This window comes from Anabrus simplex, chromosome 2, assembly GCF_040414725.1.
Source record: "Anabrus simplex isolate iqAnaSimp1 chromosome 2, ASM4041472v1, whole genome shotgun sequence".
Classification (NCBI taxonomy): Eukaryota; Metazoa; Arthropoda; class Insecta; order Orthoptera; family Tettigoniidae; genus Anabrus; species Anabrus simplex.
Genome location: NC_090266.1, coordinates 929,631,040 through 929,656,358, shown reverse-complemented (window position 1 = coordinate 929,656,358; position 25,319 = coordinate 929,631,040). Strand labels below are relative to the sequence as shown.

Below are 25,319 nucleotides of genomic sequence, written 5' to 3'. Positions count from 1 at the left end.
CAACCTCCTCTCTGTTTTGCAGCTTGAAGTCAATACCTAAATTCGCCACGACTTCTAATAGATTTTTCTCCTTCTTATAGATTCCATTCCACGAAACCACAATTTTTTAGCTCTTAGAAGATTAACATCTACAACATCAACCTTCATCAGATTTAACTATACTAAAATCAACAGACACATAAGTCAACAAAATTCTATTACATACAGTATCTACAAAAACTAAGAACTTTATAACAATATTTACCATAATGAGAAGAAGTACGCAAGAACTTTTCCACAAAAGAAGATCCCAGTGAGAGGACATAACTCTTAAAAGAAACTTCTCGCACCAATTTCCTTATATTTTTAATTGTTTTATAGCATTTTTGTGTACTTACTATGATCCAAAGGATTGGAACTTGTCTATGCTTTAAACTATTCAGTGTGTTAATTTTAGAGTTCACAACATTGTGTATTGAATAAGGTGGATAAAAGTCCTATATTTTAAATGAAGATCAGCATGGAAAAGAGTAAGACAACGGTATTGACTAGAGAAGAAAGGATCGATAGCTGCAGTCGCTTAAGTGCCACCAGTATTCAGTATTCGGGAGATAGTGAGTTTGAACCCCTCTGTCGGCAGCCCTGAATATGGTTTTCCATGGTTTCTAATTTTCTCACCAGGCAAATGCTGGGGCTGTACCTTAATTAAGGCCACGGATTCTTCCTTCCCTCTCCTAGCTCTGTCCTCTCCCATCGTCGCCATAAGACCTATCTGTGTCAGTGCGATGTAAAGCAACTTGTAAAAAAGAGGTGGAAGGGAAAGGATAGGAATTATAAAATAGAGGGGCAAAATTTCAAAATTATGGAGAATGTACTTGGTAGCAAACTGATGCAGGATGCAGTGCTGGATATGGAAATCAGTAAAAGGTTTCAACAACAAACTAACAACCAAACACCCTGGCGGAACGGCCCCAAAGGGCCTTGGCCTACCAATTGACCACTGCTCAGCCCGAAGGCCTACAGATTACAAGGTGTAGTGTGGTTGCCGTGACGAATCCTCTCAGCCAGTATTCTTGGCTTTCTAGACCAGGGCCTCTATCTCTTTGTCAGATAGCTTCTCAGTTTTAATCATGTAGGCTGAGTGGGCCTCGAACCAACTGTCAGATGCTGGTAAAAAGAAATCTGACCTGGCCAGGAATCGAACTCGGGGCCTCCGTGTAAGAGGAGGCACACTACCCCAACACCACGTGGTCGGCAAAAGTATTGAACGGGGAAATGCATTTTACCAGACTGTGAGAAACCTTTTCTGGAGGATGAAAGTACCATTGAAGTGTAGAGGTGTTGTATAAGATGTACTACTTCCCATTACTGACATACAGGACAGGAGAATAAAATCCAGGCCAGTGAAATTAAATTTTTAGAATTATGATAGGGAAGGCAAGAAATTACAGAGTAAGAAATGAGGGCATCAAGAAGGAAATCTGAGTGGAAAAGCTTTAGTACAGAATGGAGAGGGATTAACTTAGACGGTTTGGACAGGCCAAGAGGATGGGCATCGGAAGGATGCCGAAGTGGACGATGGTGATGTAGATGGAAAGAGGAAGGCCAAGAGGAGGACCCAGACTAAGGTGGTTGAAAACGATCAAGAATAGTATAATTAAAAGAAACCTGGATTGGAACACAATTAAGGAGGAACAGTGGTGCTGGTTAGAGAAAGATGGAAAGCTGCTATAAACATACCAACCCAGTGGGAGCGGAGCAAATGAAATAGATGTTGACCATGATTATGCATTTTTCATGATATTATTTAGTAAGTAACTTGTCCATGGATCCGAAATGGAAGTTTTTGCACCATTTATCTTGTTGGTGGAATATAGTTTATACTAAATGTAAACTTAATCTTCTTTTTTTCAGTCTTGATGTCTGGTATAATAATAATTTTGTGTGGCTATTTCTAGCCCAGTGCAGCCCTTGCGAAGCAGACCCTCCAATGAGGGTGGGCGGCATCTGCCATGTGCAGGTAACGGCATGTTATTGTGGTGGAGGATAGTGTTATGTGTGGTGTGTGAGTTGCAGGGATGTTAGGGACAGCATAAACACCCAGCCCCCGGGCCATTGGAATGAACCAATTAAGGTTAAAATCCTCGATCCGGCTGGGAATCGAACCTGGGACCCTCTGAACGAAGGCTAGTACGCTGACCATTCAGCCAGTGAGTCGGACATCTACTATGTGGTAATAATGGCATCATCGTTTCTCCTTATTCGGCTGGGTTGGGGCGTTGATGGCACTTCTCAACTGTTCTTCATATGCTAGTGTTGATCAAGTTGATCCTGCATCTCCCTCTTGCTGTCTTTCCCTCAAACTTAGCTTCCATCATCTGTTTTGCATCTTTTCCTCTTCCATTCCTTTTATGTCTTAGTCTGTTCTTTTCAATTCTTTCAGTCAACTTTCCTACTCCACTGTCCTTCCTTTTAGTTTCATTCCTCTCTCTCTACCTTTCCTTGTCTTTCCTGTCACACTTGTAATGCATTTCATTTCACTGTCATGAATTTCACTCACTTTTCTTCTTGTCACTGCCCAGATCTCTGCTGGGTACATCAGTATAGGTGTATCGAGTGAGTTTGGTCGTGTGGTTATGGTCACATACCTGTGAGCTTGCATTCAGGAGATGGTCTGTTTGAATCCCTCTGTTGGTAACCCTGAAAATGGATTTCGTGGGTTCACATTCTCACACCAGGTAAATGCTGGAGCTGTACCATAATTAAGGCCACAACTGCTACCTTCCCAATCCTATCTCTCTCCCATCCTTCTGTCACCGAAAACCAACGTGCGATGTTAAACTACTAGCACAAGAAAAATCAGTATGGGTGTATAGTACATTATTTCCTTACACTTTTTTAGTACACCTCCTTTCAAATTAGATGCTGCACATTCTGATAGAATTAATACACCTGTTGCACCCGTTTGCTAATTTTGCATTAGTTTGCTTCCTAGGTATTCAAAACTGTTCACATGTTCAAGGTTTTGAACTCCAGTATTTATGTTTCCTTTCCCCATTCTGTCACCTCTTGTTATCTCCATCATCTTGCTCTTCTCCATTTGAAATACCGTAATTCACAGTTTTCTCAATCAGTATGCCCAGTTGTTATTGTACTTCACTAGTGACTGTTCACACTACAATGCCATCATCATTTCTCTTTAACAAAATGCTTCCCGTGGCTTCTTCATAATTTCATCCATTACCTTTATAAATAATAGTGGTGACAGCACGCATCCCTGTCTCAGCCCAGTAACATTCCTAAACAATCCTGTCCTAACTTGGGTCTGGACACTGGTAAGTGCCATACATTCTATGTAGAATTTCCATTGTTTGCCAGCTCCTTTTCTTACCATTGTTTCCCATACCTCTTCCCTGGATACACCATCATTCGCTTTTACTGTATTGAGATATTTACCATCTTTGAGATTTTTGCCATACCGAGTAAGTTGGCCATGTAGTTATGGTCACATAGCTATAGTGAGCTTGCGTTCAGGAGATGGTGTGTTCAAAACTCACTGTTGGCAACACTGGAGATGGTTTTCCATGGCTCCCCATTTTCACACCAAGCAAATGCTGGAGCTGTACTTTAATTAAATGTATGGCCACTACCTTCCTAATCCTAGCCCTGTCCTATCCTTGTCACCGATGAACAGTTGATGTCTTACTGAAATTTTAAACCACTAGCAACTACTCCCAATGTCCTTCCATCAACTATCTCATACTAAAGATGTGGTACACCCATTGATCTGCCATTTCTACATCCATATTGCTCCTCTTCTAACTGTCTGTCCATCTTCCTCTTAATCACTTTTCTATTATTTTTGCAACTTGTGATGTGAGTGTAATTCCTCGATAGTTATTGTGTTAACACTTCTAATGTTGTAATGTCTGCTTCTTCAAGGACCCACACCCTGTACTTGTCTTTTCTGGATGATTTTCCACATTTAATAGTTCGTCAAAATACTTTTTCCATCTTCTCCATATCTCTTCTGGGTGTGTTAATAACTCTCCACCAGCCTGTTCCTCCAGCATGTTGTGTAGTCTGACTTCTTGTAACTCGATACAGCATCACTTTATCCTCATTAACATGATCTTCCATCTGTCATGTGAGTTCCTCACAATTTTTCTTCAGCTACCACTTTTATTAAAATCTTCTTCTACTTTACTGGTATTTCCATTCGCTATCTTCTATTTTATTTTTTATTTTTTAATTTCTTGCTCTCTGTTCCATTCTTGTTGTGTTTTCTTCCTTTCTCCCACTCCTTCCTTCATCTTCTCCTTCCACTGTAGTGTTTCCTGTTCTTTCATTCTTGCAGATGTACTGCCACAGATGTTGTCTTCACAACTTACAAATGCCTTTTTAAACTTAGACCATTCCTCTTCCACACATCCCAATTCTGTGCCTCGAATGTTATGTTTCAGGATCTCCTGAAAATGCTCCTGTACTTTTATCTTTTTATTTCCACATTTTTATTCTCTTTTCTTTTGTCTCCTTTATTCTTTTCATTTTTCCTGCTTCCATCCTTGCTACCACTACTTGATGGTCTCCAACAAAATCTTCTTGGAAGAAGAGTTGTGTCCAATAATTCATGTTTTTTTTTTTCCTTCTTTCCAAACTGTCTTTTTCCTTATCTCATTCCAACCATATCTTGTGATCTCCCTACTATTTTTCTTTCTAAAACACCCATCGCCTACAATCAAACCATTTCTTTCGCACAAATCTGCCAGATTTAGTCCATCATTCCTTTTCCCATGTCCATAAGATCAAATTAATTCTTCCTTCCCTACTTTTTCAATTCCCACGTGTGCATTCGTGTTACCCATCACTATCAGCTCCACATGATTACTCATTCCATTTTCTCCAGGAATTTTTCACTATCTTCTACTGTGTTTCCAGTCTGGGGTGCATAAACTTGCACAAAGTCCTTCATTCCATTTTGCATCCTCATCTGAACTTCACTTATCCTGTCTCTTATGGAATCCACTATTTCTATTTCAAGGGTTCCTTTATCACCCCCACTTCATTTCTTTACCCTTGCTTGGTATATGAGTACTATGTATTCCTTCTCCATTTTCTTTCTTTCTTTCCCCGTCCAGTTTACTTCGCTCAGTCCCATCATCGCTACATTGCTCTTTCTCATTGAAATCGGTGATCTTTACGTGTGGGCTGTTACTACAATGGGATCACCACTTCCAGAGGCATTATAGAGCTACTGCCTGTGATCTTGCAGGCCGTTCCTAACGTGAAAACAGACGCCTTCTGTAGCTGCTCCACTGGAGGACAGTGGGTGGGTTGCCACATCCACCATCTCTGGCAATCTGAAGCCCACCTTCTCCGCCTTCGATGCTGTCAAGTTCTTCACTCGTTAGCCCGAGCTGGGTCCCATACCTGATAGCACACACCAGATTTGTATGCCCTGGGACTCGCATAGGCAGGGGCACAACGCCCGGAGATAGGGCTGCCTCTAAAGTGGGTCACCACATGCTGTTACCATAAGTAATGATGACAGTTGCAGGAAATTACACTGTTATGACTAATTTAATCAAGGATGACCCAATCAGTGTACACACAATTATCATCATCATCATCATCAGGGTCCAGGGTCGGCTTTTCCCTCGGACACAGCGAGGGATTCCACCTCTACCGCTGGGCAGTGTCCTGGAGCTTCAGACTCTTGGTCGGGGATACAACTGGGGAGAATGATCAGTACCTCGCCCAGGCGGCATCACCTGCTATGCTGAACAGGGGCCTTGTGGAGGGATGGGAAGATTGGAAGGGATAGGCAAGGAAGAGGGAAGGAAGCGGCCGTGGCCTTATGTTAGGTACCATCCTGGCATTCGCCTGGAGGAGAAGTGGGAAACCACGGAAAACCACTTCCAGGATGGCTGAGGTGGGAATCGAACCCACCTCTACTCAGTTGACCTCCCGAGGCTGAGTGGACCCCGTTCCAGCCCTCATACCACTTTTCAAATTTCGTGGCAGAGCCGGGAATCGAACCCGGGCCTCCTGGGGTGGCAGCTAATCACGCTAACCACTACACCACAGAGGCGGACACACACAATTATACTTGACAGTAAATGACAACACTTCACTAATTAGTGGCTGTTTGCAAAAGTATCTTGTCCTCGCAGCGGGTCTCAAGCTGGCAGTCTTTATCTGAAACAGTGATCCCTCATAATCATGATTGATAGGTCCTGCCTTTAGCTTTGCTTCACATGCACTTGTCACTTCTCACAGCAGCTTCATCTAGCCAGGTTTGGATGTATATCTGCTGGTTATCACAACACACGACTGCTGTTCACTTATTATAAGTTAAGAACTTCATTTTCCTGTATTGAACTGAGATTCACAATTAGAATTAAAGATGGTTCAACCTATTCAATACAAAGTGTTCACAACATGTTATTTATTATTACTAGTACCGGTTTCGACGCTTAATGGCGTCATCATCAGCTAGAAATCACAAAGTGGGCAGGGTACATAACATATCATTGTATACATGATACATGCATTGCAAAGTACAAATGATTGACAGTTTTTACATTAAGAGCTAGATGAATAATGAGTAAAATATGATGGCATAATATAACGCATAGAGGCGTTATAGTCTGAGGTAGGTAGGTATTGTACAATAAAATTGGTCTGATGAATGAAAGTAAAAGTCTTAGTATAATAATAAAACGATGCGGTAAAATTGTCCACTCTTCAGTTATTATCAATGGAGATATATAAGTCCAGGTCCATTGTTGTGTGTGGTTGGCAAGACCATCAAATATTTGTTTAAGGCCGGTACGCCTGACGTTGAGTGGTTGAATAAGGTTGAATTTTGAGGTCGTCTCAGCTCAATATAGGTGATGAAGATTGTTCAGCGTCCTGGTTGTGTTCAACCACTCAACGTCACACGTACCGGCCTTAAACAAATATTTGATGGTCTTGCCAACCACACACAACACTGGACCTGGACTTATATATTTCCATTGATAACAACAGAAGAGTGGACAATTTCACCGCATTGTTTTATTATTATACTAAGACTTTTACTTTCATTCATCAGACCAATTTTATTGTACAATACCTACCTACCTCATTAGACTACAACGCCTCTATGCGTTATATTATGCCATCATATTTTACTCATTATTCATCTAGCTCTTAATGTAAAACCTGTCAATCATTTGTACTTTGCAATGCATGTATCATGTATACAATTTTATGTTATGTACCCTGCCCACTTTGTGATTTCTAGCTGATGATGACGCCATTAAGCGTCGAAACCGGTACTAGTAATAATAAATAACATGTGAACACCTTGTACAACACACTTTGTATTGAATAGGTTGAACCTTCTTTAATTCTAATTGTGCTGTTCACTTAGTTCAACTCCAGACAAGACTGATAACTTGCACAATCCATTCATCTGACTGCACCACATACTGAACTACTCAACATGTATCACTTGACAAGACAACACAAGTCATCACCAACAACTCAACTACCCAATACGATGACTTATTCTCAGCTGCATACATACATTATCATTATAGACTGTCATGCCTTTCAGCGTTCAGTCTGCAAGCCTCTGTGAATTTACTAAACGTCGCCACAATCCTCAATTTGCAACTGGTGTTGTGGTCTCATTTAGTTCTATACCTCTTATCTTTAAATCGTTAGAAACCGAGTCTAACCATCGTCGTCTTGGTCTACCTCTACTTCTCTTACCCTCCATAACAGTCCATTATTCTCCTAGGTAACCTATCCTCCTCCATTCGTCTCACATGACCCCACCATCAAAGTCGGTTTATGCGTACAGCTTCATCCATCGAGTTCATTCCTAAATGAGCCTTTATCTCCTCATTCCAAGTACCCTCCTGCCATTGTTCCCACCTGTTTGTACCAGCCATCATTCTCGCTACTTTCATATCTGTTACTTCTAACTTATGAATAAGATATCCTGAGTCCACCCAGCTTTCGCTCCCGTAAAGCAAAGTTGGTCTGAAAACAGACCGATGTAAAGATAGTTTCGTCTGGGAGCTGACTTCCTTCTTACAGAATACTGTTGATCGCAGCTGTGAGCTCACTGCATTAGCTTTACGACACCTTGATTCAATCTCACTTACTATATTACCATCCTGGGAGAACACACAACCTAAATACTTGAAATTATCGACCTGTTCTAGCTTTGTATCACCAATCTGACATTCATTTCTGTTGAATTTCTTACCTACTGTCATCAATTTAGTCTTCGAGAGGCTAATTTTCATACAATACTCATTGCACTTCTTTCCAAAATCCAAGATACTAGACTGTAGGCTTTCGGCACAATCTGAAATTAAGACCAAGTCGTCAGCATAGGCCAGACTGCGTACTACATTTCCACCTAACTGAATCCCTCCCTGCCATTTTATATCTTTCAGCAGATGATCCCTGTAAATTATGAACAGCAAAGGTGAAAGATTGCAGCCTTGTCTAACCCCTGTAAGTACCCTGAACCAAGAACTCATTCTACCATCAATTCTCACTGAAGCCCAGTTGTGAACATAAATGCCTTTGATTGATTTTAATAATCTACCTTTAATTCCCTAATCCCCCAGTATAGCGAACATCTTTTCCCTCGGTACCCTGTCATATGCTTTCTCTAGATCTACATAACATAAACACAACTGCCTCCCTTCCAAGATGCCAGTGAATACTTTGCCTGGTATACTAATCAATGAGATACCTCGATAGTTGTTGCAATCCTTCCTATTCCCTTGCTTATAGATAGGTGCAATTACTGCTTTTGTCCAATCTGAAGGTACCTTACCAATACTCCATGCTAATCTTACTACTCTATGAAGCCATTTCATCTCTGCATTCCCACTATACTTCACCATTTCAGGTCCAATTTCATCTATTCCTGCTGCTTTATGACAATGGAGTTTATTTACCAACCTTACCACTTCCTCAAGCGTAATTTCACCAACATCATTTTTCTCCTCCCCATGAGCTTGGCTGTTCGCAACACCACCAGGATGATTTCCTTTTACATTGAGATGATGTTCAAAATATTCCCTCCACCTCTCCAGTAATTCCTTGGGATCTATTATGAGTTCACCTGAATTACTCAAAACACTATTCATTTCCTTTTTCCCTCCCTTCCTAAGATTCTTTATTACTGTCCAGAAAGGTTTCCCTGCTGCTTGACCTAGCCTTTCCAGGTTATTACCAAAATCTTCCCACAACTTCTTTTTGGATTCAACAACTATTTGTTTCACTCTGTTTATTTCATCTACGTATAAATCCCTGTCTGCCTCGGCCCTTGTTTGGAGCCATTTCTGATAAGCCTTCTTTTTACGTTTACAAGCTGCTCTCACTTCATCATTCCACCAAGATGTTCGCCTTTTCCCATCTTTACACACAGTTGTTCCTAGGCATTCCCTTGGTGTTTCTACTACAGCATCCCTGTATGCCACCTATTCACTTTCTATATCCTGAACCTGCTTACTGTCCACTGTTCGAAATTTCTCACTAATCATATCCATGTACTTCTGTCTAATTTCCTCGCCCTGGAGATTTTCTACCCTTATTCGTTTGCAGAGAGATTTCACTTTCTCTACCCTACGCCTAGAGATACTTAGTTCACTACAGATCAGATAGTGGTTTGTATCATCGAAAAATCCCCGGAAAACTCGTACATTCCTAACAGATTTCCTGAATTCGAAGTCGGTTAACATATAGTCTGTTATGGATCTGGTACCTCTAGCCTCCCATGTGTAGCGGTGAATAGCCTTATGCTTGAAGAATGTATTCGTAACTGCTAAACCCATACTAGCACAGAAGTCCAGCAAACGCTTCCCATTCCCGTTAGATTCCATATCTTCCCCACATTTACCAATCACCCTTTCGTATCCTTCAGTTCTATTCCCAACTCTCGCATTGAAATCGCCCATTAGCACTATTCTATCCTTGCTGTTGACCCTGACCACGATGTCACTCAATGATTCATAAAACTTGTCAAATTCATCCTCATCTGCACCCTCACATGGTGAATACACGGAGACAATTCTAGTCCTAATTCCTCCAACTGCCAAATCTACCGACATCATTCGCTCATTTACGTGCCTAACAGAAACTATGTTGCGTGCAATGGTATTCCTGATAAAGAGCCCTACCCCAGACTCTGCTTGTCCCTTTCTAACACCCGTCAAGTACACTTTATAATCTCCTATCTCTTCCTCGTTATCTCCCCTTACCCGAATATCACTTACTCCTAGCACATCCAGATGCATCCTCTTTGCTGACTCAGCCAGTTCTACTTTCTTTCTTCCATAAGCCCCATTAATGTTGATAGCTCCCCATCGGATTCCTTTTCGTGCGCCAAGTTGTTTCCAAGGAGTCCCTCGCCTGTCAAATGGGAGTGGGACTCCGTTACTCCCATAGGTCCGAGGCTTGCTTAAAATGTTCTGAGCTCAGTAAATTCATGAAGCAGGATGCTACCCTACTTGCACATAGTCCAAGTGAGGATCTCTCCTCCAACGGGTTATGGACCACCGGTGAATTGTATAGTCCTAGCCACCTGAGCACAAGGAGGGCCATGACTCAGAATATGTCCGAGATGCCCACTCCCTTTCCATAGCAACTGGTATCCCGACTCTCAGGACCACTTATCAGGCCATTCAGCCGTTGCCCATGGTTCACGAACTAGGACGTGACTACAGTAACCCACACCATGAACCATTCTCAGCAAGCCTGCTTTTATTTACCTGGTGATAATGTTCTAGTATCTTTGGGGTGTGACCAGAATAGGAACATTCTAGTTTCACCTTCCAGACAGTCCACAGAAACACCAGACGAAAAGCGTAATAGAAGCCCAGCTGGGAGCACCCCAGCTTGACTCATTCATCCCTTCCAGCAAATACCAGAAGGAGCTTCCAGAGGGCTGACAGCCATATGACCATGTAACATTTGATCCCTATCGAGAGCAGATTGTCCTGATCAGTTATCCTCTTTAGCTATTCCTCTGTAATGCGCCAGTCAGTCCAGACGCTCTTCATCTTGCATCTTGAGCTCTGTTGTATGCTATAAGTGATGTCATTTATTCTCTTCAAAATGTGGTTAGAGCTTTCCTGTGCCTTCTGGAGCCTGGGGGAAGCTTTTCTTCCTTATGGGATTATAGAGCCAAACTAGGCTGTTCTCAGAATACCTGGTGGTGTCCATTCGGCCATATCATGCCTTAATTCAGTTTCTTTCTATTGTTAATCTCTTCCAAACAGTGGCATTTACATCCTCCAGTTTCCTTGCCACATCCAGATGGTACTGGTTGGCCAGGACATGATGGTCCTCAGGTCGGCTAAACACTAAATCCACTGTAAGGTGTACATCTCCAAAGAGTGTCCTTGCTGGTGTTTGACCCGTGGCCTCATGTATTACAGACCAGAATGCAGTGAAGAATAGAGAAGATAATGATCCCAGTCTCTCTCCGCTTCCATCCAGGCATCACAGCTCCAGTTTCCCGTGAACTCCACGGTGGTCCTTCAGCAGGGTACTTCATGTCCGTCCTCCCCTGTGGAGCAGAATTTGCTTTCTTCTGGACAGTGTCTTCAGGATACAGTTTTAATCTGCAGAATATGATTTGTCTTGTCGTGACCCTCTTCTGTCTTTTTCTGTCCTTCTCCTGATCTTCCATCTTCATCATCTTTAGCCTTCTTTCAGCTTTTTCTGGCCATCTTCCACCTACATCATCATCTTCTCGCTTTCTAACATCATCTTCTGTTTAGGGGTATGTGAAATCTGTAATATATTTAACATCTTCTATCTTCTTCATGATCATGTAGAAGAGTGCATTTAACTGACCCGTCATTTTCGTGTGGTTTCTGGCCTTAATTGTAATAGGCGTGCAAGAATTGCCCGAAGAGGAAACCTAACGATTTATGTGTGTGTGTGAACTAAATATGCACAGATGTTCTGGAATGTTCCTAACAGTGGTCGAAACTTGCAGTATTTGGTTTGCTGATTCACGTTGATCACAATGATGTCACTCATGGGTTCTTTTCTGTCTTCTGACACCATATAACAGGTGTTTCGTTGAACTAATTTAATCTGGGATGACAAATTATACTTGACATTGAATGACAATGCTTCACTAATTAGTGGCCTTTTTTAAAAGTCTAAAGCTTACAGCTTACAGTAGGTCTAAAGCTAGCAATCTTTACCTGAAACAACGATCCCTCGTAATTTTGATTGACAGGTCTCACCTTTGACTTTGCTTCATACGCACCAGTCGCTTCACACAGCAGATTCATGCATCCAGGTTTGAACGTAAGTCTGTTGGTTATCACAACACACGATTGTTATTAACTTGGCTCGATTCCAGAAAAGACCGATAACTCACGCATTCAACTCACGTGACTGTTCCACATACTGAACTACGCGACACACATCACTTGACAACACAGCTCACCACCAACAACACTACTACTACATTGCCTTTGATGCTTTCATGACTTGTACTTATAGACATGATATAGGCTTTTGGGCTTATGCTGTGTCAAGAAAATAAGGTGAAATTCTTTACGTTCGCAGAGAACTTTGCTCTGCGTCATCAGAAGAAAACCTTGACTGTCCACGAGAAAGGCTTCTCAGACAATGAGGCTTGAATTTAGACGTTACAGTAGAAGTGGAAATGGTACGTTCATTCATCACCAGATGGTTCCCCGGACGCGGTACAACGCTAGTGTTCAAAGCGGAAGCTGGCAGAACCATCAGAATCAGTCTGAGAAGGTCACATAACATAACAGGTGTACGCACATATGAAGGTATGACATTGACACAAGCCTAGAATGAAACATCTGGAGATGAGGAACATACGAATTTGGAAAACAGCGAAACGAAATAACAATAGTGAGGGACAGTGAAGGGAACTGCCTACATAAATCGTTAATGACTGGCAACCAGGTATTACTTGATAGCCAGTGTCCCTGTTGAAATTGTTAGGATTTCTACATTTCTACTACTACATGTTCACGATGAGCCTGCTTTTATATACCAGGTGGTGATATTCTAGTATCTTCAGTGTGCAGCCAGAATAGGAATGTTCTAGTTTCACCTTCCATAAAATCCACTGAGACAACAGACGAAAAGCACAGAAGAAGCATAGGCCATTACATGTTTCTCTCATCCCTTTCAGGAAATACCTGAGGCAGGGGTTTCAATTGGGCTGGCAGTCGCATTATCATGTAACAGTACTGACTTTATTTCCTTCCCCCCCCGTTAAGTGAATAATTACCTCATAGGAGTGGCTTCAGTCACTTTTAGAAAGACAGTTCTGTGCAACATACTGCCTGGATAGGAACACTAGATGTCTTATGTCCATTACCAGCACTGTGTGTAGAAAGGTAATTTACCGAGCTCGATAGCTGCAGTCGCTTAAGTGCGGCCAGTATCCAGTAATCGGGAGATAGTGGGTTCGAGCCCCACTGCCGGCAGCCCTGAAGATGGTTTTCCGCGGTTTCCCATTTTCACACCAGGCAAATGCCGGGGCTGTACCTTAATTAAGGCCACAGCCGCTTCCTTCCAATTTCTAGGCCTTTCCTATCCCATCGTCGCTGTAAGACATATCTGTGTCGGTGCGACGTGAAGCAAAAAAAAAAAGGCGATTTGTGGTTGTGTAGTGCTTATGATTCTAATTGTCTATTCATTTAAAATATTAGCGCTTATATTTCATAATGTTCCAGCATGTTAAAAATATATCCTTCAGGGTGATGTGGAGAATCTTCACACTTGTGTTGAGGTCTGTTCATTCATGAGCTATGTCTAGTAAGCAATGGGTTAATATGGATTCTGCATTATGTTTGAGTGTTCTGGTGTGTTTTGTTTACCTCATTTTGAAATGTTTACCAATTTGTTCAGTGTGGAAAGTGAGGTTTTAACTTCATTTGAGCCAGTAAACAACAGGTACCATCAAACAGATTAATCTGCACATATTCTTAGCACGTATTCAATTGGCCTATAATGTTCCCTTTATTTATATGCCTCGTAGTGGATTCATTGCTGTCACATTCATGGGACGGCTCAGGTTTCAGAAGAAATACTGAATGATCAATAATGCCTCATTATATCGATGTTGCCCTATGGTATGGTAAGTTACACATACCTATGTACTACATATTGTTTCTGGACTGAATTCTGCTTTTGTTCTGAATACTGTCTTTTAACCTAATTATCTGAAATGGCCTATGTGTTTTTTATTTAATATGAGTGTGTCATATGTCTTGTTGTTTTGATTTTAGGGTGTTTTGTGTATCTTGTTATGTACTGTATTTTGTATAGAAAACTGTTAATGAGTGTGCAGGTGTAATGCTGAGTATTTATGTTGGGTGGTTTGAAGTATCAGTGTAGGGTGTTGGGCATAGTGAGTTTTTTTTGTTATGTCTTGAATTTATGCTGTTACTCTTTGTCCTATGTGATAATTAATTCTAGGAAGTTGTTTGATGTGTTGTATTCATATTCTGTTGTCAACTGTAGACTAAACATCTGTTACGTAGTTGTTCACATTTTCTGATGTTTCCATTTGTATAGGAGAATAATGCCAAATGGGTACCAGTATGTTTTCTGATAATCGTAGTTGTTTGTTGTTATTATATAAGCTTTTTGTTCATTGTATTGTAGAAATTTTTCTGCAAGATTGCTTGAAATAAGTAAACCCATAGGAAGTCCAGTGGTTGTTGTCAAAGATGATGTAATGTTGCTTTGTGGTGAAGTTTAGAATGTTGATGATTTGTGTTAAGTTTCAATCTGTCTAATGTTTCTGCAACAGGTATGTTCTCGTGTTTGCTTAATTATGTCATTAGTGTTATATGCCGTCTCATTGTCTACTACTACTTTTAATTTTTCCATTGGTAGAGAGTCTGTTTTCCAAATCTCGTTACACTACCTAACACAGTCAACTTGCCTTATCTAGCTGTAGATTGACTATTTTCAGATCTTGTGATACATGATCCTACCCTCTTTGTTCGGGTCATCGTAGCCCTTTCATTACTTCCTGTGCAGTGATGTGTAGGACTGATCAGAGAATTACTTACTTGCATGGAATTGGCTGATGTGAAAATTCAGTTGTCAATATTTCATGCCTACGCTTTCCTGTGTTAGGCTTTTACAATTCTTTTAAGCCTGTGTTATTTTGTACATTTTGTTTTATTAATTTATCTTGTGTAGATGCAAGAAGATTTACTGACTTAAAAAAGCCTGTGTTTTGCTTTTGCTCAGGAATTGTGTGTTTGGAATTATTTATTTCTTAAATGGTGTTTTGCCATTCTGAAGTATCATATCTGAGTTCTAGAATGCTGTTGTTTGTAATGTATTCTCTTTGTATGGTGAGATTTTCTGTTTGCTTAGTAATTTATTTTTTCCTTTCTTCATCATCATGATCATTGTTTTACAGTTCCTCTTTCTTAAGTACTCTTTATAAGCCTCTTCCATTCTCCCCTTCATAAATGTTATGTCCTGTTCGTCATACATCGTCCATTATTCTTCCCCTATCTGCAATATCAGTCTTGATTCTATCAGTCCAGTGGGTTCTAGGTCTTCCAACCTGGCATATTCCTTGTACCGCTCTTTCCAAGTGCACTTGGGCTGTTGGTTACAATTTTTCTTTGCGTCGCATCGATACAGATATGTCATATGGCGGCAATGGGAGAGGAAAGGGCCAAGAGTAGGATGGAAGCAGCCGTGGCCTTAACTAAGGTACAGCCCCAGCATTTGCCTGGTGTGAAAATGGGAAACCATGGAAAACCAACCTCTGGGCTGTCAACAGTTGGGTTCGAACCCACAGCCAACTCGCTCGGTCACTTGGGCTGTTCTCGCGGGCTCCATCCTCATTCTATGTCCAAGTCACCACTGTCTAGAGGTACCCTTTCTGTGTAGTAGGGATGTCTTAATCTCAGCGTTCTGCCTCACTTCCTTATTTCATAACTTCTCCAGCGTGGTCTTCTGGATAGTGGGTCTCAGGAACTTCATCTCTGGTGCCTGCAGACTTGTTAAGTCTCACTTCGTTAGGGTGCTTGTTTAGATACCATAGGTCTCAATCAGTATGAAGTAGCTGTTGAACATTGCTAAATTTCCTTTCTTTGGAATCTTAACATGTTCAAGAAGGGGTCCTGTCATGTGGATAGATAGGGGAACTCTTTTGCACTGATCTGTTCTTGTGATCTGTCTTGTTTCTGGAGTTGTTAGAACAGTACACAAGAAGCAGGTATGCACAAGATATTCTTATTCCATGTTGTTATAATTCCTTATAGAACAATACACGAGAAGCAGGTATTCACAAGATATTCTTATTCCATGTTATAATTCCTTGTATTCATTGTTTTTTACCATATTTAATCTGCTCTTTCTTTCCATATTTAATTTTCAAGGAATGAAAGTGAAAGAATGGTATTTGCCATCAAGTGATAAGTTTGTTGTCATATTGCTACATGTCAGTTACTGCAACTTGTCCTTGAGGGCTTTGGTGTCCTCATCCTCTTATTACCGAGCTCGATAGCTGCAGTCGCTTAAGTGCGGCCAGTATCCAGTAATCGGGAGATAGTGGGTTCGAGCCCCACTGTCGGCAGCCCTGAAGATGGTTTTCCGTGGTTTCCCATTTTCACACCAGGCAAATGCTGGGGCTGTACCCTAATTAAGGCCATGGCTGCTTTCTTCCAATTCCTATGCCTATCCTATCCCATTGTCGCCATAAGACCTATCTGTGTCGGTGCGACGTCAAGCAAATAGCAAAAAAAAAAAAAAAAAAAAAATAGCATCCTGTTATTAAATGCATCACATGGAAGCATACTTTTCTGAATCCTCTTTGTTTTCATGGGATTAATAAACAAGTATTTTTGTCCATTTTATACACCTTTGGTTCTCTTATTTGGATGTATGTATTGTTGAAATGACCATTGCGGTAATTATTTTTAATTTATCTTCGGGACTGACATAATTTGAGTTGTTTTTTAGGTTGGCCTTCCTTCATCGGCGACAACAGATAGCAACAACAGTAATGATACGGGTTGTACTCCAACGTCAACAACTTCAGAAAACTCGGTTGGGGTTTCACCGACTCTTAGAGCCTTGCACAATCACTCCAGTGATAGCTCTAATGAAGAGAAAAGAAAGAACAAGGATGAACCTTCAAATAAGGTCAGTAGTTAATTGATATACTTCATCATAAAGTTTTTTTTTTTTTTTTAATGCAGAGTAGCAGTTCTAATATCTTGATTTTTTCCCCCTAAGAATTTCTGTGTAATTGTATTTCCATTTAGTATGAGCTGTTGATGTTCTGTGTAGTTTTCATTGCAGATGAATTGGGTTAGGATTTTAGGATATAGTCATTGCACATTTCATTGGTATTTAATATGAAGACTTCCAGATAATTATTGATTACTTTCCTGAAATCTCTCAGTGGTACCATAGTTTATTTAGATTTATTTCAATAATCATTTTACCTCATATTTAAAAAGCCATTCTTGTTACTTAGAAACAAGATTTTAAATTTCATGATGGGGAAGAGTATAACTCTGCTGTAGTTCAACACTCCTGAATAATAGTAAGTTCATAATCACAATATAGGAATATTTTTGTGCTGCTTTTTAATCTGGCATGTAGAGGATTCTTGCTTACTACATTTCAAAATGACAGCTAGGTTGAAACACTCTGAATAAATAGTACCTCATAATTTTCTCAGTTTCTTTTGCAGCATCTAGTTTTGTTTTTAACCACTCGACCCACTTTGATGAATTTTTCCGAAGAAATTCTAGAAATGTTGTTTTACACTTTTTATTTTCTAAATGTTATTCCAGATTATTATTTAGTGGAGCTTTAAACCAATATTTTTTATGGTTGTTGTTGTTATTATTGTTGTTGTTATTATTATTATTATTATTATTATTATTATTATTATTATTATTATTATTATTATTATTATTATTATTATTATTATAAATTTTCCCATTTGGAACCTTGCGAAGTACGAGGTAGACATTCAAATTAGCAAGGCAATTCAAGTTTACCATCAAGTAAGACAACTGCTGTGGGATAAACAAGTACCATTAAAAGCAAAGATGATATTAGCCTGTGACCTTAGGTCTGCTGTCTCGATGAGCAGTTTACTCACAGCACAGCGGAAGCTGAGCACTGCTGTTTGTTCTGAAGGTTCGACACTATAGCCTCACCTCCACATGCGTTATGCGTCACAGGCTCCCATAGGGCTGTTCGTTGCTGCCGAGCTGTCAGTGCCAACATTGTCTGCTAGAGAGCAGTAAACCTAGCAATCTCCGATAACAACTGACTGCGAGGTGTGAAGATGCAACATCTTAGGAAAAGGCATGCAGACTATAGGAATGCAGTGCAACAGTTGTAGAGAAGGGAGGGTGGGGTTGCGCAATAAAGCAAGTGTGCAAGGTGGCCGGCAGTAATGCCGCGAGAGACCTCAGTTGCGACAATGTGTCGATGGGGCGGGCAACGAGCAGAACAACAGTGCCAGCATATTGTTGAGGTTTGAGGTAAGGAGCACCTACAAGTGGCTGGAAGCTGATTAACAGTGGATCAGGCACCCAGAATGATTTTGAGTTAGAAACTACTAGAATCTTCTACAGGCCTTTATAAAGCACGCAACTTTTGCAAGTCAGTCAGTCTGGAATGTGTCTTAAGTGAGTGGGTCTATAGCAAGCGAAAGTAAGCTGTACGAGACAGTCGTGAGTCTGGGATGGACCAAGCGAGTTGTCCGTGTGGTTAGGGGCCGCAGCTGTGAGCATGCATCTGGGAGATAGTGGGTTCAAACCCCACTGTCAGCAGCCCTGAAGATGGTTTTCCATGGTTTCCCATTAACACACCACGCAAATGCTGGGGCTGTACCTTAATTAAGGCCACGGCCGCTTCCTTCCCATTCCTAGGCCTTTCCTATTCCATCGTTGCCATAAGACCTATCTGTGTCGGTGTGACATAAAGCAAATAGCAAAAAAAAAGTCTGGGATGTGTCATTCATCTGAAGAGAGTTAATCAGGCGACTACGTTGAGCTCACTGAGGCTTGCTGTTGGGAACTGTTCTTAACACTGCACTGTTAGAAACTGTATTGGGAACCAAGAGTTCAATGTGCTGATGTGCAGCATGATAGCCTGAGTGAGTGAGTTTGATGTGTTACTATCAAGAGTAAAAACTGTGTCGAATAGAAAACTGAACTGCAACTGAACTTCAGTTGTACTGTAAATAGTAGTTATGTAGAATTAATGGATAGAAAAACATGCTGCCTGTCTGATTACAGATTTATGTTCTTAAGAACTGCAATAATCAGCCACAATAGGTGCTGAATGCAATACTGTATTTAATCAGTTGCATGTTTCAGTTCTAGGACATCTCTAGGATTATTCACAATATGGTGCCTAGCTTCCAGGTCCTCATAGATAAGCTCTGTGTGTGGTTAGGGTCCTGTAGCTGACAGCTTGCATTTGGGAGATGGTGGGTTCAAATCCCACCATCAGCATATCTGAAGATGGTTTCCGTGGTTTCCCATATTCACAACAGGCAAATAGTTAATTGAGGCCATGGCCGCTACCTTTCCAGTTGTAGCCCTTTCCCATCCTTGTTACTAAACATTTGATATGTTAGTGCAACATTGAAACGCTGGCAAAATAACAGATACAGTCTTTGAAGTTAATCAATCAATTGCCATCGATCTGCATATAGGGCAGTTGCCCAGATGGCAGTCTCCCTGTCTGTTGTTTACCTTTTCTTTTCTTAAATAATTACAAAGAATTTGGAAATTTATCAAACATCTCCCTTGGTAAATAATTCCAGTGCCTAACTCCTCTTCCTACAAAGTAATATTTGTCTCAGTTTGTCCTCGTGAAGTCCAACTTTGATCTTTCCTACTTTTAAAAACACCACTACAAATGTCATTCCACGCCATCTCTCCACTGACAGCTCGAAATATGCAGCTTACAAGCCAATTATCACAAAATAATTTATTCTATCGTACCACCTATTCAACACATGCCACGTGCTACGTGGGTGAAATTTACATAATACTATGTACACTTCATAGGAACATGTTTCGCCCCTTGTTAAGGGCATCATCACCCTGTAGGTAACCGTAAGGTCAAAAGTCTGAATCATTAACCAATCATACAAGGAATACACTGAAAATACGTTACACTTTAAAATCGTCTTAAGTTAACATGCTACGATTATAATATAGAAAAATGTCTATTACAAACTAAGAGTATTGAGAATAAATAGTGTCTGTACTCATGGGAAATAAATTTTAAAAATGTAAATGAAAACTGAAAGAATATTTTAATGAAGATCATGACTTTGCAGGTCTTGGGCTAGTAACAGGCATGATAAAGATTGTAATCCTCTTTGGGTATAATAATCCCAAGAATTCTGTATCTGAACTTGATACGAAAACAATGTCCAATAGTTATAAACAACAGCTAGAGATTGAGAATAATTTAGGTAAGTTGAGTGTTGAGAATTAAATGCTGTAACATTCGAAAATTGATCGTATGTTTTTGTCGCGTAAAGCGGTGTCGTAAATCCAAGTTCAGGCTTATAAGCTGTATGTTTCGAGCTGTCTCCCCAACTTGTCCTGCCAACTTGTGTTTGCACGCAACTACAACACTCCTTCTACAATACCATGATCATTTTTATTAATCCCTGTCCAATTCCTTTTTGCACCAGACTGTCCCAAACTTTAGTCCTGGGGACACTGTCATATGCCTTTTCAATGTCGATGAAAGTCATCACCGTATCATTCCCGTACTCCCATTGCTTTTCCATTAGTTGTCTCATAATGAAATTGGGCGCTATTATTGACCTTCCACTTCTGAAACCAAACTAATTTTCCTGTATCTGATTCTCAACCCTTAACCTTATTCTACTTTCCAGTATCCTTTCCATTATCTTTGCAACATGGGATATTAGAGTAATTCCCCTGTAGTTCTTCAAAACTTTCTTATCTCCTTTCTTGAAAATTGGGATGATTATTCCTTTTTGCCAATCCTCAGGGACCTCCTTATTCTCCCAGACATTCCTGTGAACCCGATATGTCCACTGCAGGCCTACAGCTCCAGCTGCCTTTATCAACTCCACTGAAATTTCATCTATTCCAGCAGTTTTTCCATTCTTCATCTTTCTTACTGCCATTTCAATTTCATTCATTGTAATTTCCTTATCCATTTCTTCAACTAATTGTCTTTTTGGTCATCCATTGAATGACTGACATCAGTTCTTGTGTTCAGCAGCTTCTGCAAATATTCTCTCCATCTATTTCTTATTTCTTCTGGCTTTGTTAATATTATGCGACCTTCATCCTTCACAAATCTGGTGTTTACTTGATCTCTCTTTTTGTTTCTTAAGATACCATACAGTAATTTCTTGTTGCCCTGCATATCATCTCTCAATTTCTGTGTGAATAAGGCCCAGCTTTTCCTCTTTTCTTCCTCCAATACGTTCTTGGCCAAATTCTTTGCCTCCACATATTTTCTTCTACTTTCTTCAGTCTTAGATGTTTTCCATGCTTTCCATGCCATTTTCTTTTCCTTCACTTTAATCTTTACCCTATCATTCCACCAGTGTGTCCCTTTGTCTTTCACATTTCCTGATGTTCTATCACATACCTTTTCGGCACATCCAACCAGTGCTTACTGAAATCTTTTCCATTCATCTTCAACATTCCCCACCTCCGTCCTGGGTACCAAGGGTCCCTTTGAAATTCTTCTTGTACGCTTTTCTCCTTCAACTTCCATACTTTAATTCTTTTCTCTCTCTTAATGGGGGTTTTTCAATCTTTCCGACTTTCAATTTTCCTATTACAGCTCGATGATCTCCACCAAAGGCTTCTTCAGGCATGGCTGTTACATCTACAAGGTTCTTCCGGTGTTCTTTCTCTATGATTATATAATCAATCATTGTCTTTGTTTGTCTGTCTCCCCAACCATACCTTGCAATCTTCTGACTGTTCTTCATCCTAAACCAGGTGTTTCCAACAATCATTTGATTCCTCATGCAAAATTCCACCAACAACTCGCCTTCTGGATTTAGATTTCCATATCCAAAGGGCCCTACAACATCTTCCTTTCCTTGTCTTTCCATTCCTACTTGTGTATTTAGATCTCCCATCAATAGCATTTCCTTATCTTCTATCTGTCTCTCCACTTCCTCTAAGAAGTCCTCTAGATGCTCATCTATGCAACCAGTTTGTGGGGCATACAACTGAAATAGATCTTTCACGCCATTTTCAAACTGGAGTCTCATCATCATCATCATCATCATCATCATCATCATCCTATCGCTGACATATTTTGTATATTCCACATATTCTTGGATTTATTTTCTAAGTGTGATGGCCACTCCATTTTTTGCTTCAGGTCCTCTGCTGTAATACAGCCTGTATCCTTCTCTGAGGAATCTCCCCTGTACCCCTCTTCTTGGTCTCGCACAGTCCAAGTATGGCTATATCTTTTTTTTATCATGAAGTCAACCAGTTCTTCTGTCTTTCCCGTCAGTGTCAGTACATTTACTGTTGCAATCTTGATGTAGGTTGGTGCTGTTTGCCCATTTATCACAGTTCCCCCAGCACCTGAAGAGCTCCGCGTCGCTTTTAGCAGGGAACGCCCTAACCTTTTCCGAGGTACCATATCTGCTTTGTCCATATAGGCTATTGTTACGATGGGCTCACCACACCCAAAGGCATTTTATACCCACTGCCAGGTTCAAAATTAGGCCGCCCCTAACATGGAGACAGATACCTTTCGTAGCCGCTCCTCTGGAGTACAGACGTAGAGGGTATGCCCCTTCCGTCATCTCCACTGTACCGAAGTCCACCTTCTCCGCCGTAGATGCCGTTGATGTCTTCACTCGTAATCCTGAGCTGGGACCCATACCAGATGTTACACACCGGGTCAGTGTATTCCTTGTATGATTGGTTAATGATTCGGACTTTTGACCTTAAGGTTACCTACAGGCTGATGATGCCCTTAACAAAGAGTGAAACATGTTCCTAAGAAGTGTACATAGTATTATGTAAATTTCACCCACGTAGCACGTGGCATGTATTGAATAGGTGGTACGATAGAATAAATTATTTTGTGATAATTTGCTTATAGTCAGCTTCAGTACGGACCAACCATGAGAATTCTCTCTTGCAACATACAGCTTAATAGAGTAGCTTGTCTCCTTTCACCTAAGTCTTCCCAGCCCAAACCTTGCAACATTTTTGTAACCCTACTCTTTTATTGAAAATTATCTGATCAAATCGAGCTCCTTTTCTTCGGATTTTTTCCAGTTCTTAAATTGTATCACCTTATCTTGCTGTTCCTCGCTTAGCACCACCCGGGGGGGCACATACAGGGCAATCAGTAGGTAAAATCCTGCAGTCAAAGGTGATCGCCTATTTTAAACCTTAAACATCATTCACAAAATGCCTTATGTGTAACTCCAGTCTTTCACTCATGTCATTTATATATAAGAAAACATAAAGGCTCATTAATCCTGCCCTGAGGAATTCCCCTCTTAACAATTACAGCATCAGATAACACTTCACCTACTCTAATTCTTTGCATTCTATATTCTAGAAATATAGCCACTCATTCAGTCACTCTTTCGTCTAGTCTAAATGGAGTCATTTTTGCCAATAGTCTCCCTTGATATACCCTATCAAATACTTTAGATAGTTTAATCGCGATACAGTCCAATTTACCTCCTGAATCCAAGAAATTCGCTATTTCTTGCTGGAATTCTACAAGTTGAGCTTCAGTGAAATAACCTTTCCTAAACCCAAACTGCCTTTTATCGAACCAGTTATTAATTTTGCAAACCTGTCTAATATAACCAAGAATACTAACCCAAAGTTTACATGCAACACATGTCAAACTGACTGACCTGTACAAGAGTGAATCAAAAAGTAAGTTTCACTAGCTTGCCGTGAGGGCACGCTGTGTTTCGTGACCGTGGCCAATGTGGAGGAAGCTATAATAACTGCTGACACGTGCTCTCCATTGTTCACCAGCACCTTGGATTTCGTAAACTGTGTCAAGGATGGGTCCCACGTCTGCACACCGATGTTCACAAGGGTCGACATTTCCAGTCGTCACTGGCATCTTTGCAACGGTATTCTGTGGAGGGCAATGAGTTTCTGCGGCGAATCATCACAGGGGATGAAGCTTGTGTCCACCACTTAACCCCCCCCCCCCCCCGAAACAAACAGAACATCGATGGGATGGGTGCACACCACATCCCCACCACGAAAGAAAGCAAAGGTCCAACCTTCAGCAGGAAAGGTAATGGCAATAGTTTTCTTTGACGTGGAGGGTGTGGTGCATATGGAATTTATGCCGAAAGCCACGACAATCAACTTGGCTTTATATGGTCGAACACTGAACTAGTTGCATAAGTCAGTTAAAGAAAAGCGTAGGGGAAAATTGAGTGCCGGCGTGATATTATTGCACAATAACGCAACACCTCACACAGCCCACCAAATGTCCGAACTGCTGCAGCGAATCATGTGGGAGGTATGGCAACATCCTTCGAACAGTCCAGACTTAGCACCATGCGATTATCATGTGTTCGTTAAGCTGAAAAAGTATCTCGGTGGACGACAATTCCGAAGTGATGAGGAGGTGAAAGCAGCTGTTTCCAGGTGGTTACATGGCGCTAGAGGTCATTCCTATGCATCCAGAATCGAAAAGTTGTTTGGCTGTTCTGAGAATGTTTACAGCCTCTTTGGGACTATGTGGAAAAGTGAACATGCATTGTATGTTGTTATAGCCATGTTGCCTACGTGTAGCTGGTTTCATAAATGGCCGTAACGTGGAAGTATAATTTACTTTTTGATTCACCCTCGTGTTTTGCATCTTTATGTCTATCACCCTTCCCTTTAAACACAGGAACTACTGTAGCAACTCTCCATTTATTTGGTATAGTTCCTTTTCACAGACAGTAATCAAATAAGTACTTCAGATATGGTACTATATCCCAACCCGTTGACTTTAGTACAGTATATCCCCAGAAATCTTATCAATTCTTGCCACTTTTCTAGTTTTCAACTTTTGTATCTTATTGTAAATATCATTGTTATCATATGTAAATTTTAATACTTCTTTAGCATTAGTCGCCTGCTCTATCTGGACATTATCCTTGTAACCATCAATCTTTACATACTGCAGACTGAATACTTCTGCCTTGTATATATCCTCACATTCACACTCCCCTTGTTCATTACTGATTCCTAGAATGTCCTTCTTGGAACTAGTTTCTGCATTGAAGTACCTATATATAGCCTTCC

At 40.7% G+C, this 25,319-nt stretch overlaps 1 protein-coding gene across 2 annotated transcripts in view; it reads left to right on the top strand.

Annotated features, from left to right (window-relative positions):
* Positions 1 to 25,319, top strand: part of Not3 (CCR4-associated factor Not3) — a 398,149-nt gene that overhangs the window by 105,908 nt on the left and 266,922 nt on the right. For both annotated transcript variants that reach the window (XM_067141698.2, XM_067141697.2), the window contains exon 6: positions 16,996 to 17,178. In XM_067141698.2, the coding sequence (XP_066997799.1) occupies positions 16,996 to 17,178 (183 nt within the window). The remainder of the gene's footprint in view (positions 1 to 16,995; positions 17,179 to 25,319) is intronic.